At 33.0% G+C, this 19,585-nt stretch overlaps 3 protein-coding genes across 3 annotated transcripts; 2 read left to right on the top strand and 1 right to left on the bottom strand.

Moving 5' to 3' along the window:
- Positions 1-1,138: 1,138 nt before the first annotated feature.
- LOC135135335 (EEF1A lysine methyltransferase 2-like) lies at positions 1,139-4,039 on the bottom strand. Its single transcript, XM_064064366.1, has 2 exons — positions 3,949-4,039; positions 1,139-2,524 (listed from the first exon to the last, which is right to left on the bottom strand). The coding sequence occupies exon 2, from the start codon at positions 2,502-2,504 to the stop codon at positions 1,872-1,874; it is 633 nt and encodes a 210-aa protein (XP_063920436.1). The 5' UTR covers positions 2,505-2,524; positions 3,949-4,039; the 3' UTR covers positions 1,139-1,871.
- On the top strand, positions 2,603-3,794 carry LOC135135332 (dnaJ homolog subfamily C member 17-like). Its single transcript, XM_064064363.1, has 4 exons — positions 2,603-2,797; positions 2,852-3,358; positions 3,410-3,490; positions 3,542-3,794. The coding sequence occupies exons 1-4, from the start codon at positions 2,723-2,725 to the stop codon at positions 3,746-3,748; spliced, it is 870 nt and encodes a 289-aa protein (XP_063920433.1). The 5' UTR covers positions 2,603-2,722; the 3' UTR covers positions 3,749-3,794.
- A 38-nt stretch (positions 4,040-4,077) lies between the features above and the next one.
- Positions 4,078-19,508, top strand: LOC135135326 (staphylococcal nuclease domain-containing protein 1). The gene is made up of 9 exons (XM_064064352.1): positions 4,078-4,163; positions 4,498-4,613; positions 4,663-5,140; positions 5,187-5,656; positions 9,825-10,025; positions 10,078-10,394; positions 11,222-11,586; positions 15,024-15,623; positions 18,762-19,508. The coding sequence occupies exons 1-9, from the start codon at positions 4,119-4,121 to the stop codon at positions 18,870-18,872; spliced, it is 2,703 nt and encodes a 900-aa protein (XP_063920422.1). The 5' UTR covers positions 4,078-4,118; the 3' UTR covers positions 18,873-19,508.
- Positions 19,509-19,585: the final 77 nt, after the last annotated feature.

Genomic DNA, 19,585 nt, shown 5'->3' with positions numbered 1-19,585 from the left:
GTTCATCTATTTATTAAAATAAAATATCTACATTGACAATGGGGCCATCTAACCTGTCAAATTTTTGACACATATGTTTTCCCCCAGAAACCCGTCAAGGTCACTTACACCAAACAAATTTTGAAAATTTACACTAGGGAGTGGTTCTATAGAAAAGATCGCGACTTTAGACAGCGGATTTCTGTCGGGCTACGTCACGATTATAGGGGGGGACGTGCTGGATTCCATAAATATAATTAACGATTTATTAATCAAACGGCTAAGTAAATGAGAACGGGAATTAACAGCAGAGTGCAACGAAACAACGTTATTCTAATCTCAAATAAACGAAGTGCAGTCCGCAACGGCAATGAATTCGCATCCCGTGCGAGCCGTACCGAGTTTGGCCTTGCCTAGCCCGACAGAAATCCGCTGTCTAGATATTACACACCGGCGCCGTATACGTGAGTAAATTGTTTCGTTATTTTATTGATTATAAGAAATCAATATTCAAAACGACCCAATTCATTTTCCCGAAAATTTGGGAACACAATAATTTTATTCTTAGTATTACACTACATCTATACCAACTGATATACGTGTCCTTGCAAAAATGTTGATGACGTCATCACAATTTTTTTTTTAAATTCCCACTACAAAAATGTAATGAGAAAAAAAAACATAATAGGCATGCAGTCGTCAAGTTTCCGACAGCGAGGGAAGTACTGTCTAAACTCTTTAGACCAATTTTTTAGATTTTCTTAAGAGGTGGCTCAAAAAAATTAATGAAGTCAATTTATTTTATTGATTAAATTAAAGGCAACACTTATTATTAGTATTACATTGGACCAACCCAATTTGGTAGACACAAAATTTTTTAAAGTAAAAACTCGGTTGAAACATAAGGGTAGCACGCTTATTTACATCGACTTTAACATTACAGACGTGCATTTGTTTTGTGCGCTGTCTAGGTTCCGCGAATGTGGAATAGACATGTTTATAATCAACCAATTGTGAATTCCACCGTCAAAAATTAAAATAAAACCCAATGTTTTATATAATAAGCGGAAGTCGAAGCAATAAAACCGATGGTCGTTTTGTTTACAGTTTCTCTGTTTGACTCTCACGTATGCTGTTACGCTTGTCATCTTAAATTAAGAATGTTTATACATAAACGATTTTCAGTTGCCTCTCATATTACTAGACAGCGGATTTCTGTCGGGCTACGTCACGATTATAGGTGGGGACGCGCTGGATTGCCGGGACTCAGTAGCGGGTGATTGATAATCACTGAATTTAATCGGTACTAATTCCATAAATATAATTAACGATAATGGATTATTGGATCTAATAATAAGTAAAGAAGCAAAGAACATTTGACATCTTTGTTAACCAAAATAAAATTAAATAAAAAATACGGTTATTCTCATTTAATACAATGACATTATTGTTACACTGTTTTAAATCATAAAAGATGATGACACTACTCAAGAACTTTAAGGGCATAGAAAATGACACCTACTGCTAGAAATTTATATTTATCTGGTGATCTTGGTTTCTGGGGTTTTTAGGATCTAATTTCATATCAATTATAATCAATATTTATCTGCCTATAATAGCATAGATAATAGTAAGTATATCTTAAGAAAAAATCTCACTACACATTCTTTATACATACATTCTTAGAATTTCTACACTGGGTTTTTATAATAAGAAACTGTTATTTCTTCAGTTGCCCACTTTAGCGCCTTGAATAACACGTGTCCCATAAAACGTAAAACATATTTAATATTATTTCATGTTTTACACAAAACTGTATAACTAAATTTGAAGAAATAAACCGCATTCAAAGTGAAAATGCCTTTACTTAGTTTTTATTTTTTAAGTTTTAACTATCGTTTCCTATAAATAACTGAGGTAACTGTATTGCCAACTTGACCCCCAAATTTAAACTGTGGAGACGGTATCTCATTAACTAACTCAAAATAATCCGTAAACTGTTCAACCAATTCGTTCTTCGTCCAATTACATGACGTTATGATAAAAAGCCCTGTATCAGTCAAACCTTTGAAAATATTTTTTAAATATGTTACCCTATGCTCTTTAATGTTAGCATTCAAGCTAATAGCGTCGTAAGTCCCCTTATCATGAATAACATCAAACTGACCCTCCAACCCTTCTAAAATATTACACACGGAATATTCTATTTTGAAGTTTCGTTTTTGGGCTATTGATTTCGCCAGCTCGATGGCGTCTTCGGAGTAGTCCATGCCAAATGAATTAACATATCCTTGTGTGAATAATTCGACTAAAAACATGCCATTGCCACACCCTATATCCAGAATTTTGGAATTTTTCGAAATGGATTCTTGTTTCTTGATCCATTCAATAGTGCGTTCGACGGTGTCTTCGCCGAACCAGATCTCACCAGGATCTCCGTGATCTTCAAAATTGGCTATTTCTTCTTTGTAGCGATTATCCCAATATTCTTGAGTCCCGAGGGCGGACTCTTGAAGTTCATCCATCAGTAGTTTATAATAAATCTCTGCAACAGTGATTTTTAAATAACGCGCGTTTTTCGTAAATGGATGTGGCGCCATCTTCAGAACAGACAATTTCTCAAATTTTTAGGTTATTTAAACTTAAAAACGTCAACACAACAACACAAACGTTGTAACAAGTGCACGTATAACGAGAACAAACGGGTAAAAGTGTAATTTTAGCTTAATTTACAAATATTATAATGGACAACGTAAAGATTGAAGACCTAGATTTGTATGAGATTCTGGAAGTAAACCCCAACAGCAGTGTTCCAGAGGTAAGAGCTATTGTTTATATCTACAACTGGATTTATAATTATTGTTTCTTTTAGATTAAAAAGGCATACAGGAAAAAAGCGCTTCAATGTCACCCTGACAAAAATCCAGACAATCCAAATGCTGCAAAAGAGTTTCACCAGTTATCGAAAATTCTTGAAATATTAATTGATGAAACTGCACGAAAAGCATATGATGGAGTTTTAAAAGGACGTAAGGAAGCGGCTTTAAGGCACAAAGAACTCGACAGTAAAAGGCGTAAATTAAAAGAGGACTTAGAAGCTCGTGAAAAACGCGCCTGTGATTCCAAGAGAGAGAAAACAGCAGATGAAAAACTTAGAGCGGAGATTGAAAGGCTTCGCAGAGAAGGGTCCAAACAAGTCGAGGAAGAGTTAGAGAGAATTCAGGAGGAAATCAGAGCACAGAAGAAACATAGATCAGAAAATGATCTGATTGATCTGATGAGCGCTAACCATAGAATCAAAATCAAATGGTATGTTGCCAAAGGTGATGGCACAAATGGGGGTTACACCCATGAAATGTTGCACCGATTTTTATCTAAAGTAAGTAAAAACGATTTTGTTTAATGTAGATAATAACTGAAAAACTTGCAGTATGGAAATATTAATGCTCTGGTGGTGTCGGCAAAAAAGATGGGAAGTGCGCTTGTCGAATTCGAAACAAGAAAAGCAGCAGTAAGTAGGTGATGTTCGCATAGTGAGTGTTCGTAATTTTATGTATTTTAGGAAATGGCCATTGAAATGGAATGTGGCTTGCCATCCAATCGAATCAAACTGCAGTGGATAAATGTGCCCCCAGGAAAGCACCATAGAACCCAGAGTACCCTGGTGAAGCCGTCAGATTACGAAAGTATCGTTTTAACCAAAATGCGGCAAGCGGAGGAAAGGCGGCGTTTAATTGAGCAAATGAAGGCAGAGGATGGAGATGATTGATAATTCGTGTAGATTTTAAGCTAAATAAATTGTTTTTGTTTTCGAACACGCGTTTTTGTGGAGTTTGTGAGGTTATGTAATTTTTTGACAATTGACAGTCCGCGTTATAGGTGGCGTTGGAATCAACTGAAAAAATTGCCACGTTTAAATTTTTATCATGGTTTAAGTGCTTAATTAAATGCTAAATGACCGGTACGTACCGTTAAGAGCTTCCTTTCGTTGACGAGCAAAATTCTGGTGCCACTTTCACGCAACTGGTCAGGTAAAAAGGGTTTAATCCGTAAACCCACCCCCAACGACGCTTTCACCGAGTCACGTGATCCAGTGACGTTCATCCACCTTTCAGTACAAGTTGCATGGCCCGTTCACGATGACTACCCAACAAATTCAGCCAAAACGTGGAATTGTGAAACAAGTAAGTCGTTTTTCTTTGAAGAATGTTCAAACCAATTGTTCAGCTTCGTTTTGCGTAAAGCCGTATTCACTTCATGGTTAAATTTTGGAAGTTATGGCCACCTAATGTCCAGGTGCTTGGTTGGCATGATTATTACATATGGCATTCGATATTTATGTATTACTGTAATGGTTTCGGGCGTATTTACGGTTCGATTTAAGTGAGAAGTCGAACGCTACCCCATAATTTCCCAGGGCGAGTCTCCCAAGAACTTTGATTCAATTAACCTAAATCAGCTGTATGAGTTGGCACATTTTGGGTTCAGTGTGGTAAACAACCATTTCTGCACTTCCAGATCCTTTCCGGAGACTCAGTCATAATTAGAGGACCCACCGGGGCGCCTCCTCCCGAAAAACAAATCAATTTTTCCGGAATCATCGCCCCTAAGTTGGCCCGAAGAGCTGGGGATCAGTAGGTTACGCACTCCCCAAAAATGCATTATCTAAAACACCAATTCTAGATCCGAACCAACGAAAGATGAGGCGTGGGCCTGGGAAGCGCGCGAGTTTCTGCGTAAGAAACTCATTGGAGAAGAGGTGTTTTTCACCTCCGAGAAGCCACCGAACACGAATCGGGAGTACGGCACTGTCTACTTGGGCAAAGATTTCAACACTGCCGAGAATATCACCGAATCTTTAGTTACCGAGGGTCTTGTAACAGTGCGTCGCGAGGGGGTTCGTCAGACTCCCGAAGGTACACGACTGGCCGAACTCGAAGATGCAGCGAAGGCGGCTGGTAAAGGTAAATGGGGTAGCAGTCCGTCTTCTGAACACGTCCGCGACATCAAATGGTCTGTTGAAAATATGCGCTCTTTTGTTGATAAACTTGGCTACAAGCCAGTCAAGGCTATCATCGAACACGTGCGTGATGGATCCACTGTGAGGGCGTTCCTTCTTCCAGATTTTTATCACATCACGCTCATGATTTCAGGAATTAGGGTAACCGGTAGATAATTTGGTTTCTTGTCTTAATTTGAAATTGCAGTGTCCTGGTTTTAAACTGGACGCCAATGGAAAACCTGACATGAGCATCAAAGTGCCCTATGCTGAAGAGGCTCGCTATTTTGTGGAAATTCGTCTCTTGCAGAGAGAAGTTGACATCGTTTTGGAGTCTGTTAATAACAACAATTTTGTGGGTACTATCATTCATCCAAAGGGAAATATTGCTGAGGCCTTATTGAAAGAGGGCTTTGCTCACTGCGTTGATTGGTCTATTGCCTTCATGAAATCAGGGGTTGAGGGATTAAGAGCTGCCGAAAAGAAGGCAAAAGGGGCGCGTTTGCGAATTTGGAAGGATTGGCAATCGAATGCTCCTCAGGTCACCGGGAAAGAAAAAGATTTTACAGCTACAGTTGCCGAAGTTATTAATGGAGACGCACTCTCTGTTAAGCTTAACAACGGGCAATCTAAGAAGATCTTCCTCTCGAGCATTAGGCCGCCAAAGGAGCCTGGCCGGTAAGTTTAATCAAGAAAAAAAATTAACATTTGTTTTGTTTTGTTTAATCCACATTCCTGGTTCAATGTATATATATCCAAATTAGACAAAAGAAATTTAATAAAATCATAAAACGGAATATTTAAGATGTCGGTATTTTTGAACTTGTTAAATCATTTCAAAACAAGTCCAAAATTGACAAAATGTTTCGCGAGTAATTTCGACAATAAAATCTCATTTTATAGTTACTTATTTTACGCTGAATTATTCCGTAAATGGCGATAAAAACGTTTGGTTAGTTTAGACTCTGTGTGACGTCTGTAGGTGTTTTTGCTCCGCGAAAACTTGTCAAATCGTGGTTAATACACGTATATAAAAGTTGAATAAACATATCTGATAATTATTTATTGATAAAATAATAAATTTGATTTATTATTTGAAGTATGATTTTTATGTTTTTATGATGTCTATTACGTTTGTACTTTTTAGCACAGTTTGTTATCAATTATATCAACATTTATTTCAAATAGGCCGTTTTAATAATAGAAAAAATTGGGAACTGTTCTAATTGGCATCCTATAGTTTCACAATTTTGTACAATTATTTACTTGGAATTTTCTTTGTCTCTGAAGTTCGACAAATACCGCGTGCTTCTCAGAGCGTGTTATTGATAATATTTAAAGATTTATATAACCATTTTTTGCGTTGAAAGTACGAAATTTTGGTGAGAACAAATACAATAGTAGGATGTGCAATGGAATTTTGATTATAACGTGGTTCGAAAATTTCAAGGAAGTGAAGTAATGCATTATCTCAGATAATTCGTCAAAAATATTTCTTCAATTCTTAATATTTTATTTTTTTGTAAACAATATGTGTAAGCAATTCTAAAAAATAGCAGGATATTATTACATTTATTTAATATGCATATTATTTAGTTCTTTTTTAGTTAATGTTTTATACCGACACACCTAAATAAGTCAGTTGTATGAGTTTGCAGAATTTTTTGAAAGGCTAGTGTAATTCCCTTTCCTTTTCTATTAAAAATGCGATTTTAATTTATTAAAAGTTTCGTGTAAGTCGATTTTTTTTCTTGAATTTTGATATTTTTAAAATTAATTTTTCTGCTGTCACACCATATTCTAACATCTGCATCAAGTTTTGCCTTAGGTTTTTAACAGTACATGAACAATACTGATTCTGACAATGCAACTGTGATTTTATTCATGTCTTTAAACTTCTTTAAAAAACTCTTTTGTTACCCTTCCGTGCTGCTAAAAATTCAGCAGACGAGTTTTTCTTATTACTGAAAATTTTGAATTGATTTGCGACAAAGTTGTAGTTAATACTCTTAAATTATTTTTAAAAAATTAAGATGATCAATAACGAAACATTTTTTCTAATTCGGTGTATTGGAATTTAAACAAATTATTTTAGACCATAATCGACAACTTTGGCGCTGATCGACTATAAAATTTTCAATTAAAAAACCCGCTTGTTGAAAATTTAAATGCACCTTTTGTGCACGCAACAAAGATTTTTTTAAAATTTAAAACAACTAGTGCAATAAAAATATCTTGTTAGAATCAGTAGTGTTTGATTAGATTACTGTTGACAAACGAAGGCTAGATTTTGAACAGTTTTTGAAATATACCGTGATAAAAACTAAAAAACGCATTTCTGAAGTTATGAGACAAATTTTGTAGTAAATTCTACACGTTTCAAGTACAAACTTCTTCAGAAATCGATAGGTTTTTGGTAACTGACAATACCGCTGCAAATTCGTTAGTACATAATTCGTTGTAATGGGTTTTATACGCTCAGTTAATCCATTAATAATTTTGTTTAGTGATAGAACTGTATATATTTTTTTAAATCAATTAAATCAATGGAAATGATAAAACTCTGCTAAGTAAACCCCATTTAAAGTGTTATATTATGCTTCTGTGTCTGCGATTTATTAATCCACCGCTGTTGTCCACCTTATGTGCTGTACACGTATTTATACAGGATGTATCAAAAAAGTTAATACAAGAAGCAATTAATTTTCTAAAAAAAAGTATAAAAAAATAAATACTCTGTATTAGAATTAGTAATTTTAGTCCTGTTTTGAGAAGACAAACTCATTCAAATGAAACTAATTTCTACGTGACATTCTTTCGGTGTATAAACATAAATAAACACTTGAGCTTCAGATTGCTATTACCTAGTGTTGAATGATAATTTATGCCTCTGGTTTTTACTTTACAGCGGTTATCACAAAACGAAAATCGTAAAAACAATGTATATATTATACTCCTAATTTTTTTAAAGAGCTGGATTTGTCGAATTATGCTTAGAGCCTTCGACCAATTTTGTATTGATCAAATTAAGAACCTCATTTTTAAGCTTTTCTTATACAGGATCACTCAAAATGTTACTGAATCACTCAATTTATTTTATTGAATAAATCAAGAATTGCCAAACTAAATACTTTGAAATCTTGCAGACGTTTTAAAGTTATTGTAAGCATGGTCAATTGTTACTCAAAATCTATGTGTTTATTGTCCCCGAAAAATTGAGGACGTCATCTCAAAATTTTGCCCAATAAATTCTACTCAAAATGAGCAAATAATGATGAGTTTTTGCATTCATACTTTTTAGATTTGCTCAAACAGGTGGATCAAAAAAATAATGAATGAGTCAATTTATTTTATTGATTAAATCAGGGCTCACTTCATTTTCTCAGAAAATTTTGGGATAACAATACTGTTATTAAGTATTAGTATCACACGTAGCAGGCCAAGATATTTTTTGCTAGGTTCTATCATCTAGCGTTCTATTTTTAAATATTGGCCTTGTTACCAGTTTTGTCATTAATGATGCTAATTTACTCCTGTCATTTTATCTTTCAATTTTCGGTTAATTCCGAAAGTAATTTGGACCGATAAGAAAGCGTGTATCAAAAAATGTTGTGAAAAAAAAAACAAAAAAAAAAAGATAGACCAGATTTTACCAATGAAAAAATTATCGAAAGGCTGTTACATATTTTTAGGGTAATTTCCTTATTGATATTCAGTAATGATGGAGGTAAATAAATTAATGTTTTTTATTGCCTTATATTCCTTTTGCACTAAAAGAGCTAAAATTGATAAATTTCTAAACATGTGTTTCGAAAACATCTTCAATCTCATATTTGGCAATATAATTGACAAAATCTGTATTTTACTCGAGATACACAGATGTAAGAGAAAAATTGGAATTTGGGGGAGAGCGATTACGATTTGTACAAAATTTTAAACTTCGTGGGTTATCGTTTGTTTGTTTTTTCCCCCATAAAATTTCTTCAGTATCAAAAGTTCGACGAAAACGTAAGTTTTGTATATCTTTATAAAACGTGGATGTACCAAAATGGTAGCATCCTGGATGGATTCGCGAAAAAGATTAATCTTTCAAAATTTAGAAGTGAAGATAAAAGATTTTCCACCTTTTATGGGATGTGATTTTTTTTACTGGGTGCGACAACTTATAACAGTACCTACTACAAAACAGTGAATACAAAAAGGTTTTGAATGTGGGTGATTAATCAATTAATTCCTACTACTACCACATAAGTTGTGATAATGGACAATGCACCATATTAATAATAATTAATAATAAAGTAATAGGAAAAACTGCCCACACCGTCTTCTACCAAGTCAAAAAAGCACAATGGTTGATCAAAATTTTATTAAAAATTAATTGTGAGAATTAATGTTACCTTTTAAAAGAAATAATTAAAAACAATATGTTATAGATACAAATTTAAATAACAAGAGGTATGAGGGTGTGCCAACAATGAATTGATTGGAAAAAATATGGGTAATTTTTCGGTTGGTAATATTTTTCCTTTCATTATTTCGTTGGAAGATTCTGTTTTTGATTTTCAATGATTCAATTTCAGAAATTTAATACTTAGGAGAATGATTTAATTTGAAATTTGTTAATTTCTTTTGGTTGAGATATCTTCTAAAACGCGGACTGCGCTATAAAGATACTACGTTTTATTTCAGTGAAAGTTTTACATGTAAATATTTTATAACTGAAAAATATAGCAAACTGGCACCAATGCAATGCAATGGTTTTCATCAATTATAATGTTTATAGATTTTTTTTTTCAGTCAGACATCCTGTATATTAAAACTTTTTAATCTCTCATCTTCCATTTAGTGTTGCCGATGAAGATGGTAAGACCGCTCCAAGACCTAAAGGATTCCGTCCATTGTACGATATTCCGTGGATGTTCGAAGCCAGAGAGTACTTACGCAAAAAACTGATCGGTAAAAAAGTGCACGTCGTCATCGACTACATCCAAGAAGCCAGAGACGGGTACCCCGAGAAAGTTTGTGCGACTGTTTCAATCGGCGGAAAGTACGATATAAACGACAATTCAAAGCAACCATTTTAAATTTTTTGTCGACAGGAACGTTGCCGAAGCTCTCGTATCAAAAGGTCTAGCCAGCGTCGTAAAATACAGACCAGATGATGATCAGCGCAGTTCTCGTTACGACGAACTATTAACCGCTGAAAGCAAGGCCATAAAATCGCAAGTGGGAATCCACAATAAAAAAGAGGTTCCCGCACATAGGGTGACCGAAATAGACGCCGCTCGAGCCAAACTCGAACTGTCTTCCTTCCAACGTGCGCAGAAAATCGATGCCGTTGTGGAATTCGTTGCAAGTGGCACCAGGTTGAGACTGTTTATACCGAAGTCAAACAGTTTGTGTACCTTCTTATTGGGTGAGTTGTTATACTTTTTTCTTGTTTGTTTGTTTCTTGGGCATCTCAGAAAACCCCACGCACATTTTGTATGTGTGTGACAATAGTAGATGCCAGATTATTTGTGGACTCCAACGTGGTAATGCTTTTTAACGAGTTTGCCACTATTTCACGTCACAAACAGTTTAAAATTTAAATATTTCACGTATACAATTTTTGTGAATTATTATGGTTTGTTTCAAATTAATGTCGATTTCTCTGTAGTTCAAACTTCAACGCTTACTCTTATTGTGAATTTTGCTAGATTTGAGCTATATTGCCGCTAGTATTGAGCATTTTAGGTTGCCTGGTTTACTTTTGGGTTGCGTAAATTGCTTCTTTTCGGAAAATAAGACGATTTGTGTCAGTTTTCATATTCATATCCATTTACACAAAAACGATTACATCAATGTTACTTATAAAGTGTTTACAACAAGTTGCTGATCGATGTTGAAATGCTTTAGAGTTTGTTTGTCATCGTTGCCGATCAATTGCAACATTTCTAGATATTGACCTAATTATACATATCAGACATTGACTTTTATGGTGTCTGCAAAATAAAGTTCTAATTTGTCATTAGTACATATTTGGAATAAAATAAAATTTTCTGTTTATATAACAAAACTAATGGTTATTCTGTCAAATTGAATAATTTACTTTTTAGAAAATATAAGTAATTTGCATGAAAAAATATTTTATTTTATTATATTTTTACTTCCTAAGCTAAGGGGTTTAAATATATTGTAAAATTAATTTAACCACAAAGTTGGAAAATATTTTTTTGGCTACTTTATTTTTCGCTTCTTCAGGAGGCATAAACTGTCCCCGTGCTTCCCGTCAAGCAACCAATGCACTAGCAGCCGTAGAAGGGGAGCCTTTCGGCGACGAGGCTTTGCAATTTACAAAGGAACGTTGCCTTCAGAGAGAAGTTTCGATTCAGGTAGACACCCATGACAAAGCAGGCAACTTCATCGGATGGCTTTGGGTAGATAACGTCAACTTATCCGTCGCTCTCGTCAAGGAAGGATTCGCTTCAGTACACCGCACCGGAGAAAAATCACAGTATGCTACCTTCCTCAAAGAAGCCGAAGACAGTGCCAAACAGCAAAGATTGCGAATGTGGGAGAACTACGAAGAGGAAAAGGAAGAACAACAACCAGAGGAAGAGAAGACCGTAAGTAGCGTGATGAGTTGTAACAATGTATTATAAAATACGCGATTCATACGGCATTTTGGTGCACTCATTTCTCGGAAAACTCGCCTAACGTCTCGTATAGTTTCGGGGTTCGTGCTCTAATCGTTATTTAGAAAATTCTGTTTGCCGTTTAGTTTTTGATGTTTACCAAAAAGAGTCGCCTTTGTACATTCTTTTATTACTTACTTGCATTTTCTGGAGAAAAACTAATTTATTTCCTCGGAATTAAATAGCGAATTGACCATAAAAAACGAATTAATGTATTGATATGTCACAAATACCGATCGACAGTATTTTAGGCACTTTGAATTGGGTTTCTTGGATTTTTTTGTTATTTTTTGTATATTCGATTTTTTTTAATTATTGGATTTTTTTACTTTCTTAGGTTTTTGGATTACTGAATTGTTTGGATTTTTCTGATTTTTTATTTTGGGGGATTTATTCAATTTTTTCGATTTTTTGGATAATTTTATTTTTATTTTATTTTCTGACTTTGGATTTATGGGATATTTTCGATTTTTTGGAATTATTAACTTTCATGTTTTGTTTTTTTTTAATTTCTTGGGTTTCTTAAATTCTTTGATTTTTTTTTTTGTTTCTTTTTATAATTTGGTGGATATTTTCGATTTTTTAATTTTTGGATTTGTGAGATTTATTGGATTTCTTGAGTTTTTTTAGTTTCTTGGATTTTTTTATATTTTTTGGGTTTCTTAAATCCTTTCATTTTTTGTTTTTCTTTTATTATTTTTTTTTTTAATTATTGCATTTCATGAGTTTTAGCTTTCGTAGGATTCTTGGATTTTTTTAGATTTTTTGGTTGGATTTCATAAATACTTCGATTTTTTTTTTATTTTTTGGGTTACTGGTTTTCACGTGGTTTTTGGGTTTCTTGCATTTCTTGGATTTTTTTTTGGATTTGTCGCCTTTTTTGTTTTTTTAATTATTTAATGTTTTCGTTTTTTTGGACAATGTTAATTTTATATTTGATTTTTTGAAATTATTTTTTGTTTGTTTTTTTAATTGTTTGGATATTTCCGAATTTTTGGATTATCTGTTTTCTTGAGGTTTTTGGGTTTCTTCATTTCTTGGAATTCTCGGATGTTTTAGATTTTTTTAGATTTCATAAATCCTTTGATTTCGTATTTATTGCTATTTTTTGGATATTTGCGAATTTTTGGTTTACTGGATTTCTTGAGGTTTTTGAATTTCTTGGATTTTTCTATTAGTTAAATTTTTATTGGATTGTTTGCATTTATCATATTTCATTTCCAGATTGTTTGCATTTATCATATTATTTCCAGATTTTTTGGATTTTTGGAATTATTGGATTTCTTAAGTTTTTTGTTTCTTGGATTTTTTTAGATTTTTTTTTGATGTTTTTTTTATTATTGGATTTCTTGAGGTTTTGGGTTTGTTTATTTCTTGAAATTTTTGGGAAATTTTCGATTTTTTGGGGTTTTTGGAATTGTTGGATTTCTTGAAGTATTTTTTTTAGATCTTGTGGATTTCTTAATTTCTCTGATTTTTTTTTTATTTTTTGGATATTATTGGATTTCTTGAGGTTCTTGGGTTTCTTCATTTCTTGGAATGTTTAGAATTTTTGGGATTTTTTGGTTTTTTGAATTTCTTAAATCCTTTGTTTTTTTTTATTTTTTTGATATCTTCGATTTTTTTTTTTTCAATTTTTTCAGGTTTTGGATAATGTTATTTTTTTTTTCTTTTTATATCTGATTTTATGGATTTATAGAATTATTTATTGGATTTTTGGAGTTCTTCGATTTGCTTGGGATTCTTGGATTGTTTTTGGATTTCTTGAAGTTCTCTAGTATCTTTTATTTCTTGGGTTATTGGGATATTTTTGATTTTTGGGACTGTGGAATTATTGGATATCTCGAGTTTTTTGAGTTTCGTGTATTTTTTAGATTTTTGGATTTCCTAAATTCATGTTTTTTTTTAATTTTTTGATTATCGGTTTTCTCGAGGTTATTGGATTTCTTCATTTCTTGGAATTTTTTGATTTTTCGGATTTTTTGATTTCATAAATTCTTTGTTTTTTTTTTTCGATATTTTCGAATTTTTGATTTATTGGATTTCTTGAGGTTCTTGTATTTTCTTGAACATTAGATTGTTGGCATCTTTTATATTTTAAATTATTGCATTTCTTGAGTTTTTTGAGTTTCTTGGATTTTTTAGATCTTTTGGATTTATCAAATTCTTTGATTTTTTTTATTTTTATGGATATTTACGTTCTTTTTTGGATTATTGAATTTCTTGAGGTTCTTGAGTTTCTGAAATCTTTTTTTTTTAATCTTTGGACATTTTCGAATTTTGGGATTATTGAATTTCTTGTGGTTCTTCGGTTTCTTGCATTTCTTGATTTTTTTTTATTTTTCGAACCTTTCCTATTTCTAAAATTTGTTTTGGATTGTTTGCATTTTTTTAATTTTTTTAGATGCTTTATTATTATCTTCCTGATTTTTGGGATCAAAAATCCCAAAAGGAAATTTTCGATTTTTTTGGGGGGGTTTTTGGAATTGTTGGATTTCGTCAGTTTTTTGAGTGTATTGGCATCCTTGGATTTTTTTTTAGATTTTTTGGATTTCTTAGATCCTTTTATTTTTCGATCTTTTTAATTTCTTGAGGTTTTTTTCCTTTCATTTGTTGGATTCTTTGTTTTTTTTTTTTTGGATTTTTAGGATACTTTTCATTTTTTGGATTTTCGGAATTATTGGATTTCTTAAGTTTCTTGCGTTTCGTGGATTTTTTTGATTTTGTGGATTTCTTAAAAAAATTCTTGGGGTTCTTCATTTCTTGGAATTTTTGTGATATTATTTTTATTTTTTAGATTTTTTTGATATCTTAAATCCTTTTTTTTTAATTGGATTATTGGATTTTTTGGGTTTCTTGAATTTCTTAATTTTTTGAGTTATTTCCTTCAGATTTATCGCATCTTTCTCATTTTTTGGATTGTTTGCATTTTTAGATTTTTTGGCTTTCTTAAATCCTTTGATTTCTTTGGGTATTTTCTATTTTCGGATTATTGCATTTCTTGAGGTTCTTCAGTTTCTTGCGTTTCTTGAATTGTTCCGATTTTTCCAATTTTTTAGATTATTTGGATTTTTTTACTTTGCCTGTTACCAGAGATCGTGATTTCAATAATATAAATTAGTGCTATCACCGTGTTGTGTAGATACGGCGACCGCGCAATACACAGTACACTAAATAATAGTTGATTTCCAGCCAATTGCGTTTTTATTCTTAATGCCCTAGGGTATTATTTGCTCAACAACGTGCCTCAAATTCACGCCATTATAGACCAGTGATGATAATAATAATGTCTTGTTACATATTAGGAGTATTGACTTATGTGCTGTAATTTGTATGTTATACCGAGTGTTACACACACCCTTTTGCAGACCGTTGAACGGAAAGTCAGCTACGAAGAAGTGGTGGTAACCGAGGTAACTCCCGAGGGCTCTTTCTTCGTCCAAACAATCGCCGAAGGTCCGAAGGCGGAGGCGTTGAACGCGAAACTCCGCCAAGAATTCCAAGCCAACCCGCCTCTTCCCGGCGCCTACACGCCGAAACGCGGCGACGTGTGCGCCGCCAAGTACACCGTCGACGACGAGTGGTACAGGGTGAAGGTCGAGAAAGTGCAAGGTGGCAAGGCGACCGTGCACTACTTCGACTACGGCAACCGCGAAACTCTTCCAACCACCCGCCTCGCCACTCTGCCAGCGGCGTACGTCGGAGAGAAGCCGTACGCCACTGAATACGTCCTGCCTTACGTCAGCCTGCCTAAAGACGACGAGTTCTCGGCGATGGCCATCAAGTATCTCCGCGAGGACACGGCCGTGAGCAAGTTGCTCCTGAACGTGGAATACCGAGTACAAGGAACTCCGCCCGCCGCATCTCTGCACGTCGACAGCACTTCAGAAGGGGATATCGTCATGAATCTGATCACTGAAGGACTGCTTCTGGTGGAAAATCGAAAAGAACGAAGACAGAACAAACTGGTAAGTGGGGTTTAGATTTGGGGGTGCGGTGTGTCGGGTAGAAATACAACCAAAACCGCATTTATCGTTGGACATCAAATAAAAAATTAATAATAATTTTTGGGTGATGTCGATTTTTGAATCCTAGAATTTGAAAAGGTAGGTCTTCTTTTTGTCCATCTGTCGACTATTGACGTTTTTAAAGGCATATAATTGCCGAAACTACTGGATTGATTATTGTGGAATTTTAGGTGTGTTTTATGACTTTTGTGTATATGGTAAAACGCTGACCAAAAGTTATGTGATCATACCCACCAATAATTTGATGACTTTTGTTTTTTGTTTTCAACTGCCTACCACATAGGAGAAATAACAATAAGGGGAGGTATAACGATTTTTTTTTTATATAAAATTATTATTATTAGTACTTGATAAGATAAGACTGTTTTTAGCAAATGACATATCTTCCAAGAAAATAGAGGGTGGGTGGGCGGGGCTAGTTTTTTTATAAGAAATGACTGATTTTGACACTTTACATTTTCAACCATTTTAGAAAATTGGCTAGACATTTTCTTGTGGATTTCGACATCCATAAATCATTTTCGGCTTTGTTTCTTCGAAAATTTCTATCGTTCTTCCAAAATCGCCGATTGAAATGTAGCAATTTTGACAGTGCCAGTAGCAAATAGTATAACAATTTACGATTAACGCTTTTTTTACTTTTTTCGCACCCTAGATTCGATTACGTTTTCACTTTCTCTTCATAGGAGAACATAATTATATATTATAGAGGGCGGGTGGGCGGGGCTAGCATTTTATAAGATATGACTGATTTTGACACTTGTTGTTAGATGTATTGTACATCAAACTGTGAAGTTTTTAATGTTTTAAACCAAAAAAATGTGACAGAGAAATATGAAAAAAAGTGCCATTGTCCTGTATTGTTTCCTATTTTTTTTTTGTGTGTTAAACATTACAGAATCGCTTGAAAATCCTCACACTGACAAAGTAACGTATTTTAAAGGCCCTTGACATATTAAATATTATAAATAATACAATTTAAATAAAGATGTATGTATTTATTAAAATCAAAATGTGACAGAGAAATATGAAAAAAAGTGCCATTGTCCTGTATTGTTTCCTATTTTTTTTTGTGTGTTAAACATTACAGAATCGCTTGAAAATCCTCACACTGACAAAGTAACGTATTTTAAAGGCCCTTGACATATTAAATATTATAAATAATACAATTTAAATAAAGATGTATGTATTTATTAAAATCAAAATGTACCGTAAATCAATTTAAAATGGTTAAATGATCTTAACAAGATTATTAGTGGAAAATTAGTTATACAGTCCTTAGCAGAGTTTTTAACAAAAATAAGTCTAAAGTTGTTTCGACAGAACTTTTGGGTACAATTTATTCAGCAAAATTTTGAGATAATCTCATCAATTTTTTGGAGGGAATAAACAAATATATCGTGACTCGGTCATTAATTTTTTTGAGAAACCCGGTATAAGCAAATCTAAAAAATATTAATGTAGTGATGATCATATTTTGCAAATTTTATATAAGATTTATTCGTCAAAATTTTGAGCTGACGTCATCGATTTTTTGTAGGGGATAAGCAAATATATTTTGATTAAAAATTTATCAAATCATTCGGTTTGCAGATTCGAAATTAAAATGCAAAATGTTGTTATAATTTTAATTTTTTTTTTTTTCAAAAATCTGGACGTTTTGGATAAAAACTATACGGAGTCATAAACTACATGTGTAGGACTATGTTATTTTATACATTTTAAAATCCATTTACTATGTACAATTTTGAAGTGACGTCATCACATTATTGGTGGGAATGATTAGACAAAGTTTGGTTGGCGTTGGACCATCTACATGATATTCATAATACACATAAAATTTGACAACAATCGGTCCAGTAGTTTCAGAGATTATCTGTGTAATAAAAATCCAGACAGACGGCAATTTCTTCGTACTGTAGGGGTCATGAAAGGTCGAGAAAAGGTAAAAGTAGGGAGTCGGTCGACGGACTCGATTACTATACTTCCCATCTAAATCTGCCCGTAATAAATTTTTTAAAGAAATATTAATTATTGTTAACAAGAACACTGTTTGGATTAAAATGTTTAAAATACATATTTAAAATATCTCAAAAAGTTCTCGTTTCGAGTTCAATATTTTCTGTAATCAAACCAGGAAAGTTTGATCCTTGTTCATATTATTCTACCTAGAAGTGTTTAATTTTAGGGATTGTGGAACCCTCAGTGAGGAGGCGGAACAGTCTAGAATCCCTCGCTGCTGGGTTTCGATAATATTTTTGCGTGCGATAGTAACTTTCGACAATTACTTCATAAATCTTTCTTTAGCAAATAGTTTATTAGTGAATGATCGAATAAGTTGCGTTGATACAGAGAAGAAAAATTAAAGAATTTCTGCCAATAAAAAATATAAAAATATATTTATAAAAAGTATATTTACCTACCGACGAAAGAGCATCATTCTTTAAAAACTACACAAATTAACAAGAGAAAAAAGTAATAAAACATACCCAGCTTTTTCGAAAAATTCTAATATTTAATTTTGCTAATTTTATACCTCTATAAGTTATAGTAAATATATGTCTGTCATGTTAAAGTAAATGTAAAGAAGCGTGCTACGCATATGTTTGAAGTTTTTCCTTTACAAAATTTTGTGATGAAGTCATCAACATTATTGCAAGGATGGGTATATCAATTTGGTGGAGTGTAATGCTAATAATAACGGTATTGTATTCCCAAATTTTCAAGAAAATGGAGTGAGCTGTTCCTGATTAATCATTAAGATAAATTGACTCATTCATTTTTTTTTAGTCAGCCTGTATAAGCAATTGTAAAAAAAATATGAATGCAATGGCAATTCACAAGCCATTATGCATTCATTTGGTAAAATTTTGAAATGATTTCATCTAATAATTAATAAAAAAGATGACTCATTCATTATTTTTTGTGGTTCATCTGTATAAGCAATTCCAGATGTATCATATTTTGTATATTTTAGATGGATTTATTCGGGAAAATTTTGAGATGACGTCATTAATTATTGGGGGGGGGGGGATAATCAAATATATTTTGGTTATTGCTTATTGTATTGTGTTTCAGCTTGCTTCGTACAGAGAGGCGCAAGAAGTGGCGAAAAGGAACCATTCCAACATGTGGGAATATGGTGACATCACTGAGGATGACGCTAAAGAGTTCGGCTTGGGAAAATGAGGGACCATTATCAGAGCAACATTAACCTACATTACATTTTAAACATAGCAGTGGGTTACAAAACTTGTCTAGTAGACTTTCCATTTAACTAGTAGATAGATGCCAATATAGGATATATTTTTATCCAGCACTATTATATACAGAAGTTGATGTGTATGTTTATTTTATATGATTTTGTATATTATGGAAATTATGAATGGAATATTGTGGCCTTTACATGTTTTACACTTTATTCAATTTTATATTGTACTGTTTTATGACGCATCAATTTATTTTTTATATATAGATTTCTGGTTGTGACAATTTTAGATATACACCGTTTTGTTGTATATGTTCGGCTAATCTATCACATATATTTCCTATTATGTATATTTTGTTTCCTGTTAATTAATGTCTTTATTTCAAATTTATGTTATTTATAAGTAAACAGATGTAATATCATTAAATGAAGCGGTTCCACTAAGTATAGCGCAACTTGATTGGATCAAGTTTTGAGTGCATCTGGTCATGACACACAGACTGGGTATATTAATTATGTACGTACTGTAAAACAACTTTTTACTTCAATTTGAAGGCGTGGATGTAACTAATGTAGGGAGTGGCTCTGTGTAAATTAAATAAAACATTATTGTTAAATTTTAATTTCATTTCTGGCATTTTTTAAGTGCACCGTAACCCAACCCTCACTGATCGCCGACGAAGATAAATGAAAA

Source organism: Zophobas morio, unplaced genomic scaffold (assembly GCF_036711695.1).
Source record: "Zophobas morio isolate AGI-343-1 ecotype UQ-CSIRO unplaced genomic scaffold, CSIRO_AGI_Zmor_V1 ptg000024l, whole genome shotgun sequence".
Lineage (NCBI taxonomy): Eukaryota > Metazoa > Arthropoda > Insecta > Coleoptera > Tenebrionidae > Zophobas > Zophobas morio.
The sequence above is the reverse complement of the archived record's forward strand: the minus strand, read 5'-3'. Positions and strand labels throughout refer to the sequence as shown.